This window comes from Platichthys flesus, chromosome 14 (genome assembly GCF_949316205.1).
Source record: "Platichthys flesus chromosome 14, fPlaFle2.1, whole genome shotgun sequence".
Taxonomy (NCBI): Eukaryota; Metazoa; Chordata; class Actinopteri; order Pleuronectiformes; family Pleuronectidae; genus Platichthys; species Platichthys flesus.
The window spans coordinates 4,766,728-4,783,924 of record NC_084958.1 but is presented as its reverse complement, the minus strand read 5'-3'; the positions used below and the strand labels follow the sequence as shown (position 1 = coordinate 4,783,924).

Below are 17,197 nucleotides of genomic sequence, written 5' to 3'. Positions count from 1 at the left end.
TATACAAATTGTTGTAAGAAACTGATGAATGACAGCTTTTATTATTGTGTTTTTACTCAGGTTTATTTAGTCCATCTATCCTCAGGAAGTGAAAACCGCCTCCTCCTACACTCTTGACTATCACCTGGCTGCCGCTCCAACACTCTCCTTGGCAGCACGCCCAACGTGCAGATAGTGTACCTCTGAACATAATTGCTACTTTTCTGCTTTGTTTAGCGTGCAAGCAAAAGATCAGAAATATTTGCCATCTGAAAGCGGGTTTTTCATTTGGAATGACAGCCTGGATTGTGTCCAGAAAAAAAAAAGGAAAAAAAAAACTAATGTTGGCGAAGCAATGAGACGACAGGAGCTGCAGAGTTTTCATTTTGATTTGTTACAAAGCCGCTGAACAATCCTTCATCTTCTTTTCATTAGTGTTTCTGAGGCCACGGCACTGAACTCAAACTTGTTTTACACTAAGAAGGTGTTACATTCCAAGATCTCAGTAAACAGGCAACGATACAGTTTCGCACTTTATGTCCCACATCTCCCACTCTGCTATTCGTCACCTTTTTAAAACTTGTGACAATACTATATTTAGTGCAACCGGATTTAGAAAAGGTATAGAGTCTTAAATGATCCTGATCTCTTGGGCATCGACAAAGCAGCACGGTGTGTTATTGTGCATGTGCAACTTGTGCTGAAAACTATTCGCTTCATAGAAGAAATCTGCACACCGATCCATTAGGCAGTCACATTAATGAAGCCAGTATGTTATGATATGGGAACGTGTGTCTCCAGAGGCACAACGTGTCTCTTTGTGTCCCACACACATGCAGAGCAGACAGAGCGGAGGAACGAAGGTGAGGAAAACAGTCCACAAACCTCAGAACCCAAATGGTCCAGGTTTAGGGCTCCTGCAGGAAGGGGAGCGCCGCTCGGTACAGCAGCCTCAATGTATTTTCGATGTTTTGCAGGAGTAGCGCAGATATTGTCGCAGCCCATCTCAGTTTTCATCAGTATCTCCTCCACCATTGGATTTAAGCTATCTATAGCCCCTCTGCAATCTCCTTGCAACACACATACACACGCACACACACACTTTTACTCTCTCTAGTGGCACATTGTCACACTGCCACACACTTATGCATGAGGGATTCATTACGAATGCATCCTATGAAAAATACAATACAATTACTGAAGCCTCGCTGTCAGTGCTGCTGGTCCGTATATCATTTTACATAGTGGACAGAGTGTGTGTTTGGGTGTGTGGGCGAGTCTCAGAAAATGACTCCAGCAAAGGCAGGCATGAGTCACACACACTGATCCAGCTTTTGGATTCATTGAAAGGTCTCAGAACTCTGTATTGCCCTGGGGAGAGTCGGGCTTGCTGAATAATAGATGTAAAACAAGGAACACAGTTTCTCCACTTTAAATGGGAGAATTCCTTCCTGCACTCGTGACTGTAGTGACGCACTGCCACAGACTTTCCAAGAAAATTGGTACAACTAAATCTATTAATTGTGTCCATCTTGTTTTCAGCTCCATTAGGGTTTCACACAGTACATTATTCAGACATGAAGGGATATTGCTCTCTGAACAGATATAGACTGAAAGGCCTTAATTAGATGACCTGACACGGGATTGCTACAAATGTCACATCACTTTGTAGAGTCATGACTCAAATACAAATACAGGTTAGGGCAAACCTCACCACAACACCAACAATCAGTTAGTATATATAAAATATTGAACATCTCAAAGCCCGTTCGGGAGGCCATATGTTGCACATCATTCATACCAAAACATCATCGTTACTGACAGTACATCAAGTTTCTTGGATTCGAAATATTACTCTGTGATGGACACTGAAAAGGATATCCTTAGGGGCCCTGTGATCCAGCTTCATTTGTACTTTTAATACAGCATCACTTTTGCCCCGTGATATTTAAACAGCGTTTGTACCGCGTTGCAGCCAAATCCATGACAATTGAAGTAAATGGGGAGCGCTTCTTCAAACGTAAAAAAAAACCTGTTTAATGATAAGAGTGGACATTTAGACTGAAATCATGAAGTAAATGATTTGAAATTTGAATGGCAGGACTCACGGACACTTGGATGACACCAAAAGACCAGAATTGAAGCATTTATGTGTTTTTTCTGGTGTTTTTTCTGAAGGAATCGTCAGTGATTTCAAGTGTATTGTATTCTGCTCAAACAAAGTTAAATTTTTATATCAAGAGCTTTAGAATTCGGGTGAACTATCCCTTTAAAACTCAGTGAACAGTGAGCAGGCAGGATGTGTGTAGGGGCTGGGTAGAGCGGTCCTCCTCAAACCAGAAGGTTGGCGGCTCAGATCCCGGCTCAAGCCGAAGTGTCTGTGGGCAAGATGCGAACTGCCCCTCATAGATGTTGAATGCACTAATTAGAAGTCGCTTTGGATAAAAGCATCAGCTAAATGACACGTACTGTGACGTAGGCAGACAGCAGACACTTTTTTTTCTTTTTTCAGAAGACGAGAAAAACCTGACCTATGCCTAAATGTTAACACTAGAAAACATGAATACGCTTCATATTGAAGGGGCAGCAGTCAGGTAGCAGTATACCTCAAGGGTTATGTCACAGGCCTGAGTCGGCACAGATCAAATCAGGGACCCAGAGTAACAGTGTCACGCCTGTCAACCCTTGATGTCACATTTGCCTTGTTCTCCTTTTCTCCTGCCACACCCCCACCCCCCTGTCGTCCACTCCCATCTCCGCTGCACTGACTCCTATGTTGCTGCCATCTGTCATCTCCTCACCTTGGCTGCAAACAAATTACAAATTCTGATTGTTGCCAAAAATCGGAATGATGACCACACCCACTTACTTGTGTGTTATATGGGAGCGATATCCACCTCACGACCGACCTCCACCCACCACCACTTATCTAGTAACACTGCGCTGTCCCTGTGCAGCTAGATTCAAAACGAGCGTTTGTTTTTCTCAAAAATGTGTCTAATGTATTAAAACAACAAGAAGTTATTAAAATATTCTGTTTTACAGTCTCATGCTTCCTCCATGGTGAATTTCAGAGGCAGGCAGGATGGAAATTTATTCACTGGCAGAGCGAGTGATGAAGAGCTTGTTAAACAACAAAATGTTCTACAATTCTGTTTTATCAGCAAACTGTTCTCATCATTTGGAATCGGAACGTGGTCTGTGGCTTGAATAAAACATAAGGTACAGTCGATGCACATGGTGGAGACACACACTGGGCCTCTGCGTGTGGCTTTAAAAAAAATCTCTGTACATTCATTTGACATTGTTTCATATGAAATGTTTCCTCTTCCCATTTCATAACTGTTGTGTTTCTCCGTGTGTCAGGAATATGCTCATCCTAAATACGGAGCAAAATGTATCCCCCGTGTACTTTAAATCAGATCAGAGTCTTTGCACGCATCGTGTATCACATCCATCAACCTACAGTTGTGAGTCGTGCTATTACAGCCAAGGAGCTGCTTTCAACATCCCAGCTGCATTTTTATATCAATGTCTTGCTTTGGTATTCAGCCGACAGCCTCTGCAAGCAATCTTAAAAACAACCGCAAAGATATAAATGGTGAGAAAGCGAGAGTTGTGTGATCGCGGAGACCAGGTTGAGATTAAATTAAAGAACAATATTCTGCTACGTTGGCATTTACCTTTTACTCTGCACTCCTCCAGTGTTCTGTTGTCGGGCCACAAGCAGAACTATCAGTCAGCTATCGACTCGACGCTTTTCCTCAACACAACAGTGCAGGTAAACCATCGTGCTCACATCTACCACTTCCACCCATTTCTCATCCATCTGTCAACAGTGTGGTGCTAGCAACCATCCCCATGCTAAACAAAACAAACTGTATGCAATGCGGCAGACGAAGAGGGATAAATAGATTTACGAAAAGAAGAGAACATTTTCTATATTTCTATTTCAGTCGTAAATCAATAGCCAAGATGTATCTCCCTCCCAGTGTAAGAAGGAGGAGGGGTAACTGGCAGAGGTGGCAGCGCAGGACAGGCCCAGTGAGATAACACAACACAACGCTGCTCTACCTTGTGGCGCGAAAGTGCTTTTGTTCTCTACATCCTGTCATGTAACTTTGTACAAGCGTCTAGATATTCACGAAAAGGAGATATTACTATGTAACTACAACAGAGGTCCTATTGAAGAAGAAGTTCAGAGATTATTTTAATTCAATTCTAATATTACAAGAAGAAAGTCCATTTTATGAGACTATCGTCAGGAGGGTGGTTATATTACAAAGGAGATATTGAAAGAGGAGCCTTTCGCCTGTGTTAATAAAGAGTATGGAGCATCTTGTTAAGTTTTACTATAGTAAAAGTTTCTCAAATAACAAAACACTTATCAGCACCACATTATCATAAGTATCAGGACTTTGTAAAGATACTGATATGAAGAAAGAACGATACACACTTAAAGGAAGCCTCTTCTGTGTAGATGCAACATTGTGGTTGAGGATTTGGGATCCAGAGGAAGTGAGCCACAGGAAAGCATGGGTTCTTCTTGCTGGTATTTTTAAGTTATTTTTGTTTGGTTTCTTTATTCTCCTAATATTATGACTCATTAAATCAACCTTTATTCACATGATATTACCACTGAATTTATTGTAACATTACAACTTTAATCTCAAAATCTACTATTATTTTTTTTTATTTCCTCAATATGGACCTAATTCTCAATTGTTTATAGGCATTATCTGCCGTAGATATGGAAATCCTTCCATCTGAGAACATTTATTTCAAATCCCAAACAGGGCACGTGTCACAGGTTGTAATGAATTAGCTGCAAACTAAAGCTGACAGTATCATTTACAGATTGTTTTATTCCATTCCATTCTTTTTTCTTAATAGTGGCTTTTAACAGTACATTTATTTATCAATTTACTTTTTTGTGTCGAAAAATTCTCCTTTTTAAATTGGATGTTGGACACCGTCTCCCTGCTTTTACCTGGAGTCAAAATGAAGTTGACAGTGGAGACATGCAAGCTAATTGATCAGCTCCACATGGCTCCCCTGGAGAAAACCAGGTCAAGTGCTGCAGGCAATCTATTTTCCATTTCTGGCCCTGCAGCTCGATTGAGCAGAGTCACAGTCACACCTGTAAATACAGAAAAAAAAAAGACTCCTTCCTGCCACAGGCCGAGTTACAGCCACCGAGTTCTGGGCTCTCAGACAATAGTCACTGGTGACGAGCCGATACTGAGGGATGCTGAGGACACTGCAGGGGCAGACACCTGGGGTGACCTCCTGCCATGACAATTTACAAGTCAGTGCTCCATAATACTGCCACCAAGCCAGTTTGTATCAAGCATCAGCTCTCTTCATTGATCCTAATACACTGTGACAGAAATAACAAATCAATGGTGACACACCCAGGTTAATTCTTTCTTTTTTGGCAATAGCATTTAAACTGAAACACATTTGCTTCTTCGTTTGAACAAATTTACTGATTTGATATAAAACCTGTTTCTTTTCCCGTCATTTGAGGTTTAAGGAAAGATCCCATAATTAGGAATAGATGATCTGTGGGCATCAGTGTTGTGGCTTTTAAAGAACACTTGTGACCATGTGTTAAACACATCACAGGAAGGACGTGCCTGCAGTGGTGGGGGGTGTAAAGGCTCGATGCTTGATGTTAAATTGCTTGACTCAAGCTATTTTTGCCCACATGTGAGTATGGTTACTGCATGGGAGCCACGCTGCCCTTCTAAAGAGTCGAGCTCTTGATTATTTTCTCTGCGTTTCACAGCAAACCCCTATCTTTTCTTATCCCTGTTGAATATGTCACAAACGTAAATATTTGCAAGACTTCCTGTTTCAGAGTAAAAGCACTGTTTTAACAAGTGTTATATTTTTACAAGATAGATGCAAAGCTTCCTACCAGATGGTTATGACATTTTATCACATACATATGCTACTTTTATTTAAGGAAATACATTTATATACACAGTCATTCCAGAAACCTCACGTAGCAGCTCCGCAGCAGAGACACCCCGAGTGTGACCAGCAGACGTGAGCGAGACACAACAGACCAGTGATGCAGCCGTCACACACGTGTGGAGCTGGCCCACGTGGCAGTGATAAAAGCAACCATGTCCTCGACAATTCTATTAAGATTAAGATGCATTTATTAGTCCCAAACACATGTAGACATGCAAAGTCACACTCATGCAGGTAGGGAAATTTAATCTCTGCTTTTAACCCATCTGGTGCAGGACACAGAGCAGTGAGCGACCATGTACGGTGCTCGGGGAGCAGATGTTGGGGGAGTAAGGTGCCTTGCTCAGGGGCACTAGACAGGGTAGGGAGACAGATCAATCCAGGTTCGTCTTTGTTGTCTCTCCGTGGAGTCGAACCAGAGACGAACCAGAGACCTTCTCTGCCCATAGTCCAAGTTTCTACCACTAGACCACCGCCTCTCCCACTTAATTTACGTCTTTCAAATGAGTTAAAAAGATGATTAACCTGCTGCAGTTTGGTGGTCACCTGTTAATTTGCCCCCGGCTGGCGCTGCTCTTTATACTCACTGGATATTCTCACATCAAAAACATTCCCCTGTGGCTTGCCAATCAGTAGTTGTGACATTATTCAGTTGCAACCATCTTTAACGTTTTTCTATTGTCGAATGTTCTTCTATTTCATCTCAACCATTGGCTCAAGAGAAAACATATAATACATATGAAGTACCAGCACCAGTCCTTTAGTGGAAGCCGTTCATAAAGAGTTAATTTCTAAATATATGCTGATGGACATTCATTATTCATTAGGAGTTTACATTGTTTCTGGCTCAAACTGGAGTACTTATCTGTTTTGGTACAATCGTTTTGACTACTGTTGAAACTCCACCAGCGGGCACTCATTCCCTTCAGACCTTCATAGAGCGCATCACTTGTTGAAGATGGTAACAAATCATCATTCTCAACTCCTCCAGCTCCAGCTTCTGGTAACCACAGTCTCAACCTGACCACCGAGGTCCTCCACTGCACCAACGTCTACTTTAAAGGATCCTGGACGTGAAAAGTCCCCCAGCTCCAAAGTGCCCTCTAACACAGGGGCCTTGCAATTGTGATTTCCTCCATGTTTTTTTCAATTAATCAGTTTAATCCAATCATACAATAAAGTGTGCAATGCTGTAACACTCACAGGGAACCTTTATTTTGCCTTTGACACTTAAATTGCATTTGCTGACATTTTAAAAGCATGACTTGTCCTAGTCTGTCAGTCTGGTGTGTTTGTTTCACATTAGCAGTTGTGTGAGTTATGAATCTTGCAGGTTATGAAACAATGAGGGGGAAAGGGCTTTTATTCCCATGTTGTGAGGACAAATCGATCCGACCAGATTTAGTGCAGCATTAGCGGTTGCTTTGAAGAAGTCACTGCCATAAATTCAGTCCAGTCAGATGATGAATTGCTCTGTGTTTACAGTGATTGATTGATTGACATGTCATGTTAATACATACATCTATGCGGTATCTCTGGACTGGGACCACTAAACATCGGGTGTCTTTGGTTACAGATCCTATTACCGTGCAGAAGCGATGCGTGTGTCTGTCACTCTCTTGGCTTACCTGTCTCTTGGTCACACTGGTGCTCACAGGGGTCCAGGAGGCGTCGTCCACACAGCTCGTTGACCCAGGGCCCGCTGGCGTTCTGCTGGGAGTACAACAAGATCTGGGCAGGGTTCAGCCAGTCGGAGGCATCCAACTGGCTCCCCTGGAGCAAAATGAACCTCGATCCTGAGGAGGAGAGAAAAGGGAGGGACGTAAAGAGAGAGTGCGAGGAGAGGAGATGCAGAGGCAGGAAATGAGGGTCAGATCGAGGGTAGAAGAGAAGGAGGAATGGAAAAGGAGTAAAGGAATGTGGAGGGGGTGAATGGATGGCAGGTGGAGACAGGGTGTGAAAGCAGGAGAGAATGATTTGGGATGCATACCTAAGCCAAAGGAGTTCCCATATGACACCACATATTAATTCACTTGATCCAGATTTGTTTTTAGTAGGATCTGCACCAAATTGCACACATTCAAACGTATCTCTTCCCTAAACAGACCAGATTTTTGTTATCAAAATCCAAGAATTAGTCTTTGAGAAATCATGACAATGTTGCAAAATGACGTATCTCACAATGTTAATGAAAGTGAAAAAAATAAACCTGGACCCAGCCCCTGATCTGGATCTGAACCAAACTGTCATGGGTTTTTCTCTGTCTCATACTGCATCCTTCAACACAAACTTTTGTGGTAATCTGTCCTGCAGTTTTGGTGTAATCCTGCCAACTAACAAACAGACAGCAAATAAAAAAATGTCCTCCTTGGAAGAAAATGTTGTTGATTTTTTTATGACAGTAATTAAAAATCAGAAAGGACTCTGACATTGAACCTTCCACCTTAAATATTGTCAGCCACATTTATGGAGCCAAGTTGATTCCAAAGGAAATGGAAAATTACAGGGGAGATAAATGCAACCCTTAGTGTTAGATAATCTTCACAAAAAATAAAATAAGATTTCTAGAATAGAAGGCTTTTATTAAAATGAAGTCAACTAAGAAAGTTTTTGGCTTCAATATTATACTGACCCTGAAAAAAACAATATCAAATCATGATGCCAAAATCTTATGTATCATTAAAGTCTGAGATGACATCCAACCAACAAGGCAAACCTTGAGAGCAGCAAACTCATGTATAAAAGTATTATAAATGTCAAAAACATTTTAATGAAGCAGTGGCAATAATAATACGGATACATTTTTTCGTATTGTTATCATCAGAATCCGCAGGCAAAAGCTGAGGGATCTTTTTTATTTGTCTCTGCGCTGCAGCAAAACACACGCACCAGGAGTTGGAGAGTAACAGTGACGAGAGAATCTACGAGAGGACCACCAGACTATATATAGGAGTTACGACTGCTATATCAATGCAGCGGGGAGGATTTGTAATTCTCAAAGGTGCACTGTGACATTTGAAAATTGTGAAACACATTTTTAAACATTTCTTGGTAACTCAATGACTCTATCTACTATATTTAGAGACCATTTAATCATTATTATTGCTCTTACATAAGACACAAGATGTGATGCCCATTTCACTGTGTCTGGATAGAAACTTGGCTAAAGGTCAGGCTGGTCATTTATTTTTTTGATTGGTATCTTTTGAATGAAATCCTCTTGCCATTATTAAACACAATCAAGCATCGTCCAGTGTGGATGAAATGATTGGTCGGTGAACCTGTCTGTCACTAACTGACCTGCCTGCCTACCCATGCTCTCACTGCACATGGTGCCACGGTCATTAGCCAGAGAGTCACACATTGCACAAGCAGAGAAGATAGAAGGTGGTGAACGAGGGACGGCACGTTCAGGAGTTTTGGGGGTGTAGCATTGACCAGCAGGCTGATGGAGGGGGTGGGAAGTATCATTGCATAGTCTAGCCTGCTCTTGCTAGCTTTTCAAAGATGACCAACCAGACCTTTGAAGCTTAAAGGGATAGTTCACCAAACAATTCAAATTTGAGTGGAATATAAATGTTGGGGTTTTCGGACACTTGTATGACACCACACGAACAGCATAGAGGGTTGTGTTTTTTGATGTTGTAGTTCTGAATAAGGGATTCTATTTACTTCCATTTGATTGGATTTGGCTGCAACACTGTTTACCACTGAATCTCCAAAAGTGTTGGGTGGTGGTGGATAATAAGTGAATTTTCATTTCTTCGGTGAACTATCTCTTTAAAGTCTCTGGGAATTCACTTTTTAGGCAAATTATTGTGTGGAATTAGCAGCTATCAATCAACACTCACTCAGGTTTTTTTTGTTTTTTTTTTAAACCCCCAGGTACCCCGCAGTGAAACTTGGCTGACGATTTTTACGTTAGTATAATAATTGGCACTTGTGACATAAATAGAGTGAAACAAGGGGATGCATCATCATACTGGCATCAGATAAACACCTTCTGAGCTAACAGCCTTTAAGGGTGTTTTCATGGGGCCTATTTATGATTTTGCTAATAAATGTAAATTACAGAGAGTTATGCAGGTCCATTAACGTCGGGAAGATTTTGTGCTTGTGAGGTTGTGTTCGCATGTATTCCAAAGTTTGTAAATCAACCTTTGCAAGTCTGTAAATTAAATGTGCAAGGGATTTTCAAGTTTGTACGCAAGGGGAAAAGATTGGTATCTTTTTTGATGGAGATAGTGATTGTGTGAAAATTGACTGTATGGGGAAACACAAATGCAATTTTTAAAGGGAAACTGCAGCATACACATTTTCACTTCTTTGACAGTCCAATGACAAAACGTCAAGTTGTCCTAAGAGTCCTAAGAGTTATTGTAGAGCTTTGAAATTGATAACGGTAAATTTTGTTTTTGCAGTTCATGTGTAGAGTATAGATCAGTGTAGAGGTGTAGGGACAACGTTTGTATTTGTGGCTTCAGCACATAGATGTTTAAGTACTTAGTTTCTTCACTTTTATGAATGCTGATCTCTTTTCAAAGGTTGATTTAAAAATGTAAATATTGTTTGTGAAAATCCCTAAACAAACTCAAAATAAGTTTGTATAATTTTTGATGCCCATACAAATGATTCTTCTTCAGCTTAAACATGTTTTAGAAAAAATAAAGGAATAAAGAAATAAATGAGACCCCTGACATTGTAATGCTGTTGTTTCTTCCAGGTGCATTTTGTAAATTGTTTCCCGTACGACCAGTGAAGAAATAATGGTAAGTTACATTCTCTTTGTGAATCTCAGCCATTGTGTGGTAATGTTTTTGTTTTGTATTTGCTTTTATGGTCTTTTTGTTTAAAGCAACAATAGAATCCCCTTTAAAAGGTGTTTTAATTAATTCCACTGAATAGACTGAGTTGTCTGAAGGGTTGACAGCTGGAATGCTGTTGTGTGAGTTGCTGTCAGCAATTCTTTACTTTACTAAAGCCAAACAGTCAGAACCAGGTTGATGTGCTTGACGTGTCTTTGCTTGTTTGCAGCAGCCTGGAGAAAGACACTGATTTATCGCCTGTGTGATCTCTGTAAATTAGCAGCTAGACTCATTGACCAAAGCCCCGTCCATCCACAAACATGCAATGCACAGGGCATTTGCAAACCCAGACAACTCTAATGAATTCTTGGCGAGCTCTGTGTGCCCCAGTTAGTGCTATCCCTTTGATGATCCCTTTAAAACCAGAGCACGCCCTGCAAATGGCTGCACACATCTAATATGACTTGGAAAAACTCCCAAATTTAAAACACCTATGTTTTTTATGACACATTTTATGCCCACTCTGATGGCTTTGGCAATCATGAACATGCACTATTAAGGTTTCTGCATCATGACGTGGATTCTAATTATATACATAAATGCTATATGGTTGTGCGCGAAAATGAATCCACTAACAGATCTCTGAAGGATTAAACCTATTTAGCAAATTATCAAACAAGAGCTAATTTGATACAGATAATCAGCATCACCTGAAGTGTGAATCTCGTGGGGGACTATGTATGCCTGGAAAGTAATGGATGGAAGCAGCTGTTTCAGAAAATCATAAATAGGACAAAGAACTTTCAAGCATTAAATCCCCAACTGAAGCTTCATAAATATGAATATTATAATATTTATTTTGTTCTGGGTTCACCCTGAGGCTCATGAAATTTGCTGCAAAATTAACTGAATAGCTGACTTTTCAGGTAAGAGAAATAAATAACAAGACAGGAGCAAGTCACACAAACATGATTTGGTCTACTATGTATAATTACAGACGGAGCAGGATTTCTTACTCAGATGTGACTTTAGTGGCACCACAGAAGCAGTGTGCTCAGTGCTGCCACTGGTGGCCAGAATATATTATATAGCTGTATGTACAGGAAACCTTCCTCAACAATCTCCAAATCGTATATGCCACTGGGTGACTTGTCCAGTCCGCAGCAGATGGTCATTCAGGATGCAACTAGGACAGTCCCAGACCAGGGTGGGGGTGATAGGTGCCAAAGTTCTCTCTCCAGCTGCTATTGGTGCAATCATGTTACGCTGCATAGACTATAAGGCCAAAGGGGCTTCCCAAAAAATAGCTTGTTCAATTCAGATTTGTCTCAAATAGAGATGGTAGTAGAAAAACCCCATCCCACAGAATTCAATCTTAGATAATATCCCTATGCAACATTTCTATTTCAGACAATCTCTAGGTTTGACAGATGAAAGTTTCTCTGGTCTTTTGTTGTATGTATCTTGAATAGCAGCAGATATTGTTATCCTGTGTAAGCACACGGAAATCTCGGAACGATAAGTTCCCCTGATGTGAAAGGCAGGGAAGAAAGGTGTTACACCACGTCTCTGTGCTTTTCTCCACAGTATTTGAAGGTAGACACATGCGCAGCTGGTGGCATTAATAGCCTCTTTCCCCTGTGGGAGAATCCGGATTTTTCATCTGATTCACCGTGACGTGAAATCAAGCCTGATGAGATTGCGGAGACATTTATGGAAAAATTCTAAATCGATCCCAGTTTGGTAATTCAACGGACAAATTTGCCATCTTTCATCTCTCCTCTTCAAAGTTCCCACCACGGATGCCTCCCTGGAATTTTAATATCTTCTTGGCAGGCCGGCGTATATACCACCGGAAAGCAGCAGCGCTCCGAATCAAATCAGGCCTACAGATGATAGATGAGCGGGCCTAGTCACAGTCCATAATACATCTGGACTGCCGGCTCACTCCTGTGACAGCTGAAAAATGCCAATGAGCCAGCGCTCGGCCCCCGAGGTGGTGTTATTTTTTTCTGCAGGTGCTACATTGAAATTCATTAGCGAGGTGGTTGAACATCTCAGAAAGTACAAGGGGAAGATTGATGGAGGGCTTGCCGCGGGTGGTCACAGCTACCTGGCCACAATGTGCTGCGATGCTTCCAGGGCATATCTGTCCCGTGGTCTCGCTCGGGGGAAACCCAGGGAGGGGGGTGGTCATCCTGACATTTACTTTTTTGTTTTTCAGAGACCAGAGAAAATATAGCCGACCACAGGCACTGGGTTTTTGAGAGCTGTAGCACACTGAATTCCCTGGTCAGTGGCAAAACAAAAAGAGCAAGGGGGGCTTTGAACGCCCCTAAGAGGTGTGTGGTTGGAAAGTCTTACCGTCGGCGATGAGGTGCTCCGGCACGTGGAGGATTACTCGGACTGAAATGCTGCAGGAGAGGTGAGAGGAGTAAACCAGGCCAATCACACAGCTGATGACACTGATCAGAGTCAGGGTGGTCTTATTGATGGGGCTTCGTGGGGAACCTGCTGCTGGGAAACAAAAAGAGTACAGCACAGGGAGGGAGTGGGGGGAGGTGGGGGACAACAGACGGAGAGGAGATACATGAAGCAACTCTTTTCCCCTGTGACTCCCCCGGTCCCACAAACATGCACACAGTCCCACAAACATATACATATACATACACAGCCTACACAGGCTTTACAAACAAGCCAAAAATAGGCTTAGGGCCCATGAAAAGGACCTTTGGATAAAAAACAGCAAGCCTTAGGGAGGTTTTGCCCAGACATGGCTCAGTGGTACAGAAATAAGGTTTACTTTTGAAAGGTATTAAAATCCATGGTGGGATGTGTGGGGGAAAAAAAGAGTTGGGCAAAAATAATAAAACAAAGAGTTCAGAGGTTGTTGTGCAACCTTCCCTCATTCCCCTTATCTACTTTGGTGCAGGGGGGCAAAACAGTGTTAAACGTGACCTCATACCCACAGGGGCATGCATACATTCACATTATCAGACACATACACAAAATCACACAATGACCTTGAATCCACGGCACTCGCACTTGGTCTCAAGTGGTTATTTCTCTCACTAGCTGAATAACTCCAGATTACATTGTCACTCTTAAAATGCACTGGCAGAACTTTCACATTCAAAATCTGCCCAAGGCAGTTCTTTAAACAAGCGCCCCAGTAGAAATTGGCATATCAAATTATATTTAAAACTGGTTTATTTAATCAAGTGTTTTACCCTCTTTGATTCACACTTTCAACAGTTGTATTTAGTTTTTACAACACTAAAATAATCATCCCCAGGAGAAATGGGGCTAATACATGAAAATGGTTTGATATTAAAATATCGTGACGCATCTCTCGTGATTCCTCTGATTTGAAGACATACTTTTGTCCTCCCTAATGAATCACCCTTTCCTCTGGATCTGAACAACACAGTTGGGGCAAAGTCGCAGCCACTCTTTTCTTAACCCTCTCATTAAAAGGTGTTGGCCACACTTCTGGAGGCTTTGCTGTGTGTGTGACACCTGTGCACATGACAGTGGAATAATTGGCCCAGAGGCTTTGTAAAAGCTTGTAACGCCTTCTGACAGCAGCTATCATTTTGAGGGCTTTGTCTCTTTATTTTATTTCCCTATTCCTTTATTTATTTCTGCTTCCTCTCCTCCGTACTCCAGAAGTGCACATTAAAGCTGCAACGACATGACAGGCTGACAGGTAAAAAAACGTGCTTTGACACTTTGGCAGCCTTTTTGCACAGGATACCCCTTAGAAATAATATTTCTGTATAATATTATTTCAAATTGTGCTGATCTTCAAGTCACAGGATGCAATTGAATTCAACATGTTTTCACAGAAGACCTCTGATCTCATCATCTTGTTTGATTTCAGGCAACAAGATTGTACGACGATGCAACTGAGATCAGTTTCACATGCTCACACAACCACTGGACACGCGGACGTACACTCGCAGCATAACAACAGATTGCACGCGTTTTCCTTCAGGAGTCCAATTCACGAGCACACACACACACAAACACTGGAGCTATCCATCTGCTCCGATGCACTGTAAAGGTTACTTGTCATGCGACATGGGGATGGTAATACCATCCGACGGCGGGATAAACTGTCTGTAGGTGTACGAGTCCTCCTTACCCCCTGAGCCCCACGCGCTGTTGGCGTTACCATTTCTCATACCTCGAGTCCGGCGCCGACTGCGGTTCGGGTCGGTGTAAAAGGCCAGCTGAGGCTCGCTGTCTGCCTCCGTCCCAGAGTCCCCGTCTGGGTTCAAGAAAGTTGAACCCGCTGTTGGATTCACACAAAACAAATACACCGGCAATGAAAAGAAGCTGTGGACCCGCGCGGTGGGGAATGTGGCCTCAAGTTGGCCTCACAGACGAGGCAGGGAGGAGGCGGCGGGAACGGAGGATGAACCCACGGCTGGATTCATTGTGGAAACAGATTCAGTGCATGAGACGTTTTCTCTAATCAATACTTGAAATGTGGCCTAGAAAGTAAACAGTGTCTTGCTGTAAAGAATTGTGTGGAAACCCCTTTTTCTTTTTTCCAACTATATACTCGTCTAACATTGCTGACAACTTTTGTTTTAACCCTTATATGTGTTAATCCATCAAGATAACACACAATTAGTAGTAACTTTAATCAATTGATCGGACTAATACTAAGACTTGTCATGAGCTCCCTCTCAGAAATTGAGGCAGCAACAAGATGTGGGTGAAGAAGTGAACAAGATGGAGCTTCTTCAGTTTGATCGGATACATTTTTTGCCAAATGTGTTTTTCTGCAAATGTCCTTGGGGGGAATGCATTAGAGCGAATCACAGTTCACCTTGAGTTGTTGAGTAAAACCCTGCAGGGTTCGCCATGCAGAGTGAACCTTTCACGATGGAAACTAAAAATATCCTCCAGTGAGGGTCCGAAACATCATAAAGTCTAACTAGTGTGACCATTCAGTGCGATGTGTATTGCAATATTATATGTATCAATTTATTTTATCAACCAAAAAATGTCGTATAACAAATATTTCCTCAATATTTTAATCAATGAATATTTATTCAGTCAATTTTAACAATGAACTGGATTCAAGATTATAAACCTACCATACTACTACTGCACTGTTGTATTATTGTACTACTGCTTCTAGGTACAGCCACATCATAAACCTCTCCACAAAGGAGAACAACATTGTTGGGGATCAGTCTTGAGTAAAGAGTTCATGGTTTATTTGCTTTGGCTTCGACCAACTCAATTTAATTGTTCCATCTAAGTGTCCAATTAGCACTTCCTGGCATAATTGGAAATGTGTGTAAATCCTCAGTTTATTAATGTATGGGCTATTATTTGATGTTTCCTTTAACACATTTTCAAACAGCTCTGCGTGAGACGAAATAATTCAGAAATAGAAAATACACACCAGGAGATGAAAAGGTTTCCAATTTCATTATGAATTTCCCGTGTTCGGTTTAACTGTGAAGGACTACTGACATAATGGTCGCAAAAGTGCTGCTTTTGTTTAGTGTCTACCAATCTGTACTGTATATGGAATCCTCTCAATCCAAAAGTAAAAAATTCCATTTGTCATATTAATGATATTGAATGAATGCATTTTGTCCTATAGTTCCTTATACAGCACTGTTTTGGTTTCCCTGACAGAAGCATATGTAAAAAATACTTTGATGACAATATGTTATGTATGTTTTTGTTTAAACTCGCCTTTATATCTGTGGACATCTATCTTTTATATTTATGATATGACATACAGTATATATACATAATATAGTATATATTATATTAACATTTTTCATTCAGTAGACATTTAGCTATTGATTACTGTTCACTTCCTCCATCATTTAGAAAATGTCAGCGATTAGGGAAGACTGAGTTCACGGAGATGATTCATCCATTATTCATGATTCTCAAGCGTTTATCTGCTTGATCAACAGTGTGAAACCGGAGAGGATCACACGCACAATGGTGTTAAACTGAGATTTGAAAAGGTTTTTATCATGCATTACATTTACCGTAGAGTGAATAAAGTCTCAGTGTAAAACGCAATGTACCAAACAATGCTGTGACAACATGACAGAGTTTTGTGAAGACAACAAGATGCAGTGACTGATCTTATACATTGTTGTTAAAATCGGGGAGTTGACATCGTGCCAGAATAATTACTTTCAAAAACCTATAAATGAAAACCAATCAATGATACAAAAACAATAAAGTGGAGGGAAAAGATGAAGACTAAAAGGCAAAATACACAACCCAGGGTGTCCCACAAGACACTACCAACATGGCTCTGGGCTTTTACTGCATTTATTGGTTTTTAACTTCGGTGTAAAGTGTAAAGTGCTTTTCCACATGCAAGGATGAGGCAGGATAAATGCCCAAAAAAATTGCTCCACAGCTTTAGCAAAATAATC

The 17,197-nt window shown here is 41.3% G+C and overlaps 1 protein-coding gene across 3 annotated transcripts in view; it reads right to left on the bottom strand.

Annotated features, from left to right (window-relative positions):
- The window catches only part of astn1 (astrotactin 1), a 423,107-nt gene that overhangs the window by 282,806 nt on the left and 123,104 nt on the right, over positions 1-17,197 (bottom strand). For 2 of the 3 annotated variants that reach the window (XM_062404910.1, XM_062404911.1), the window contains exons 6-8: positions 14,914-15,063; positions 13,131-13,280; positions 7,590-7,757 (exon numbers count right to left, since the gene is read on the bottom strand). In XM_062404910.1, coding sequence (XP_062260894.1) covers positions 7,590-7,757; positions 13,131-13,280; positions 14,914-15,063 — 468 coding nt within the window. The remainder of the gene's footprint in view (positions 1-7,589; positions 7,758-13,130; positions 13,281-14,913; positions 15,064-17,197) is intronic. The other variant, XM_062404912.1, reaches the window with a different exon arrangement.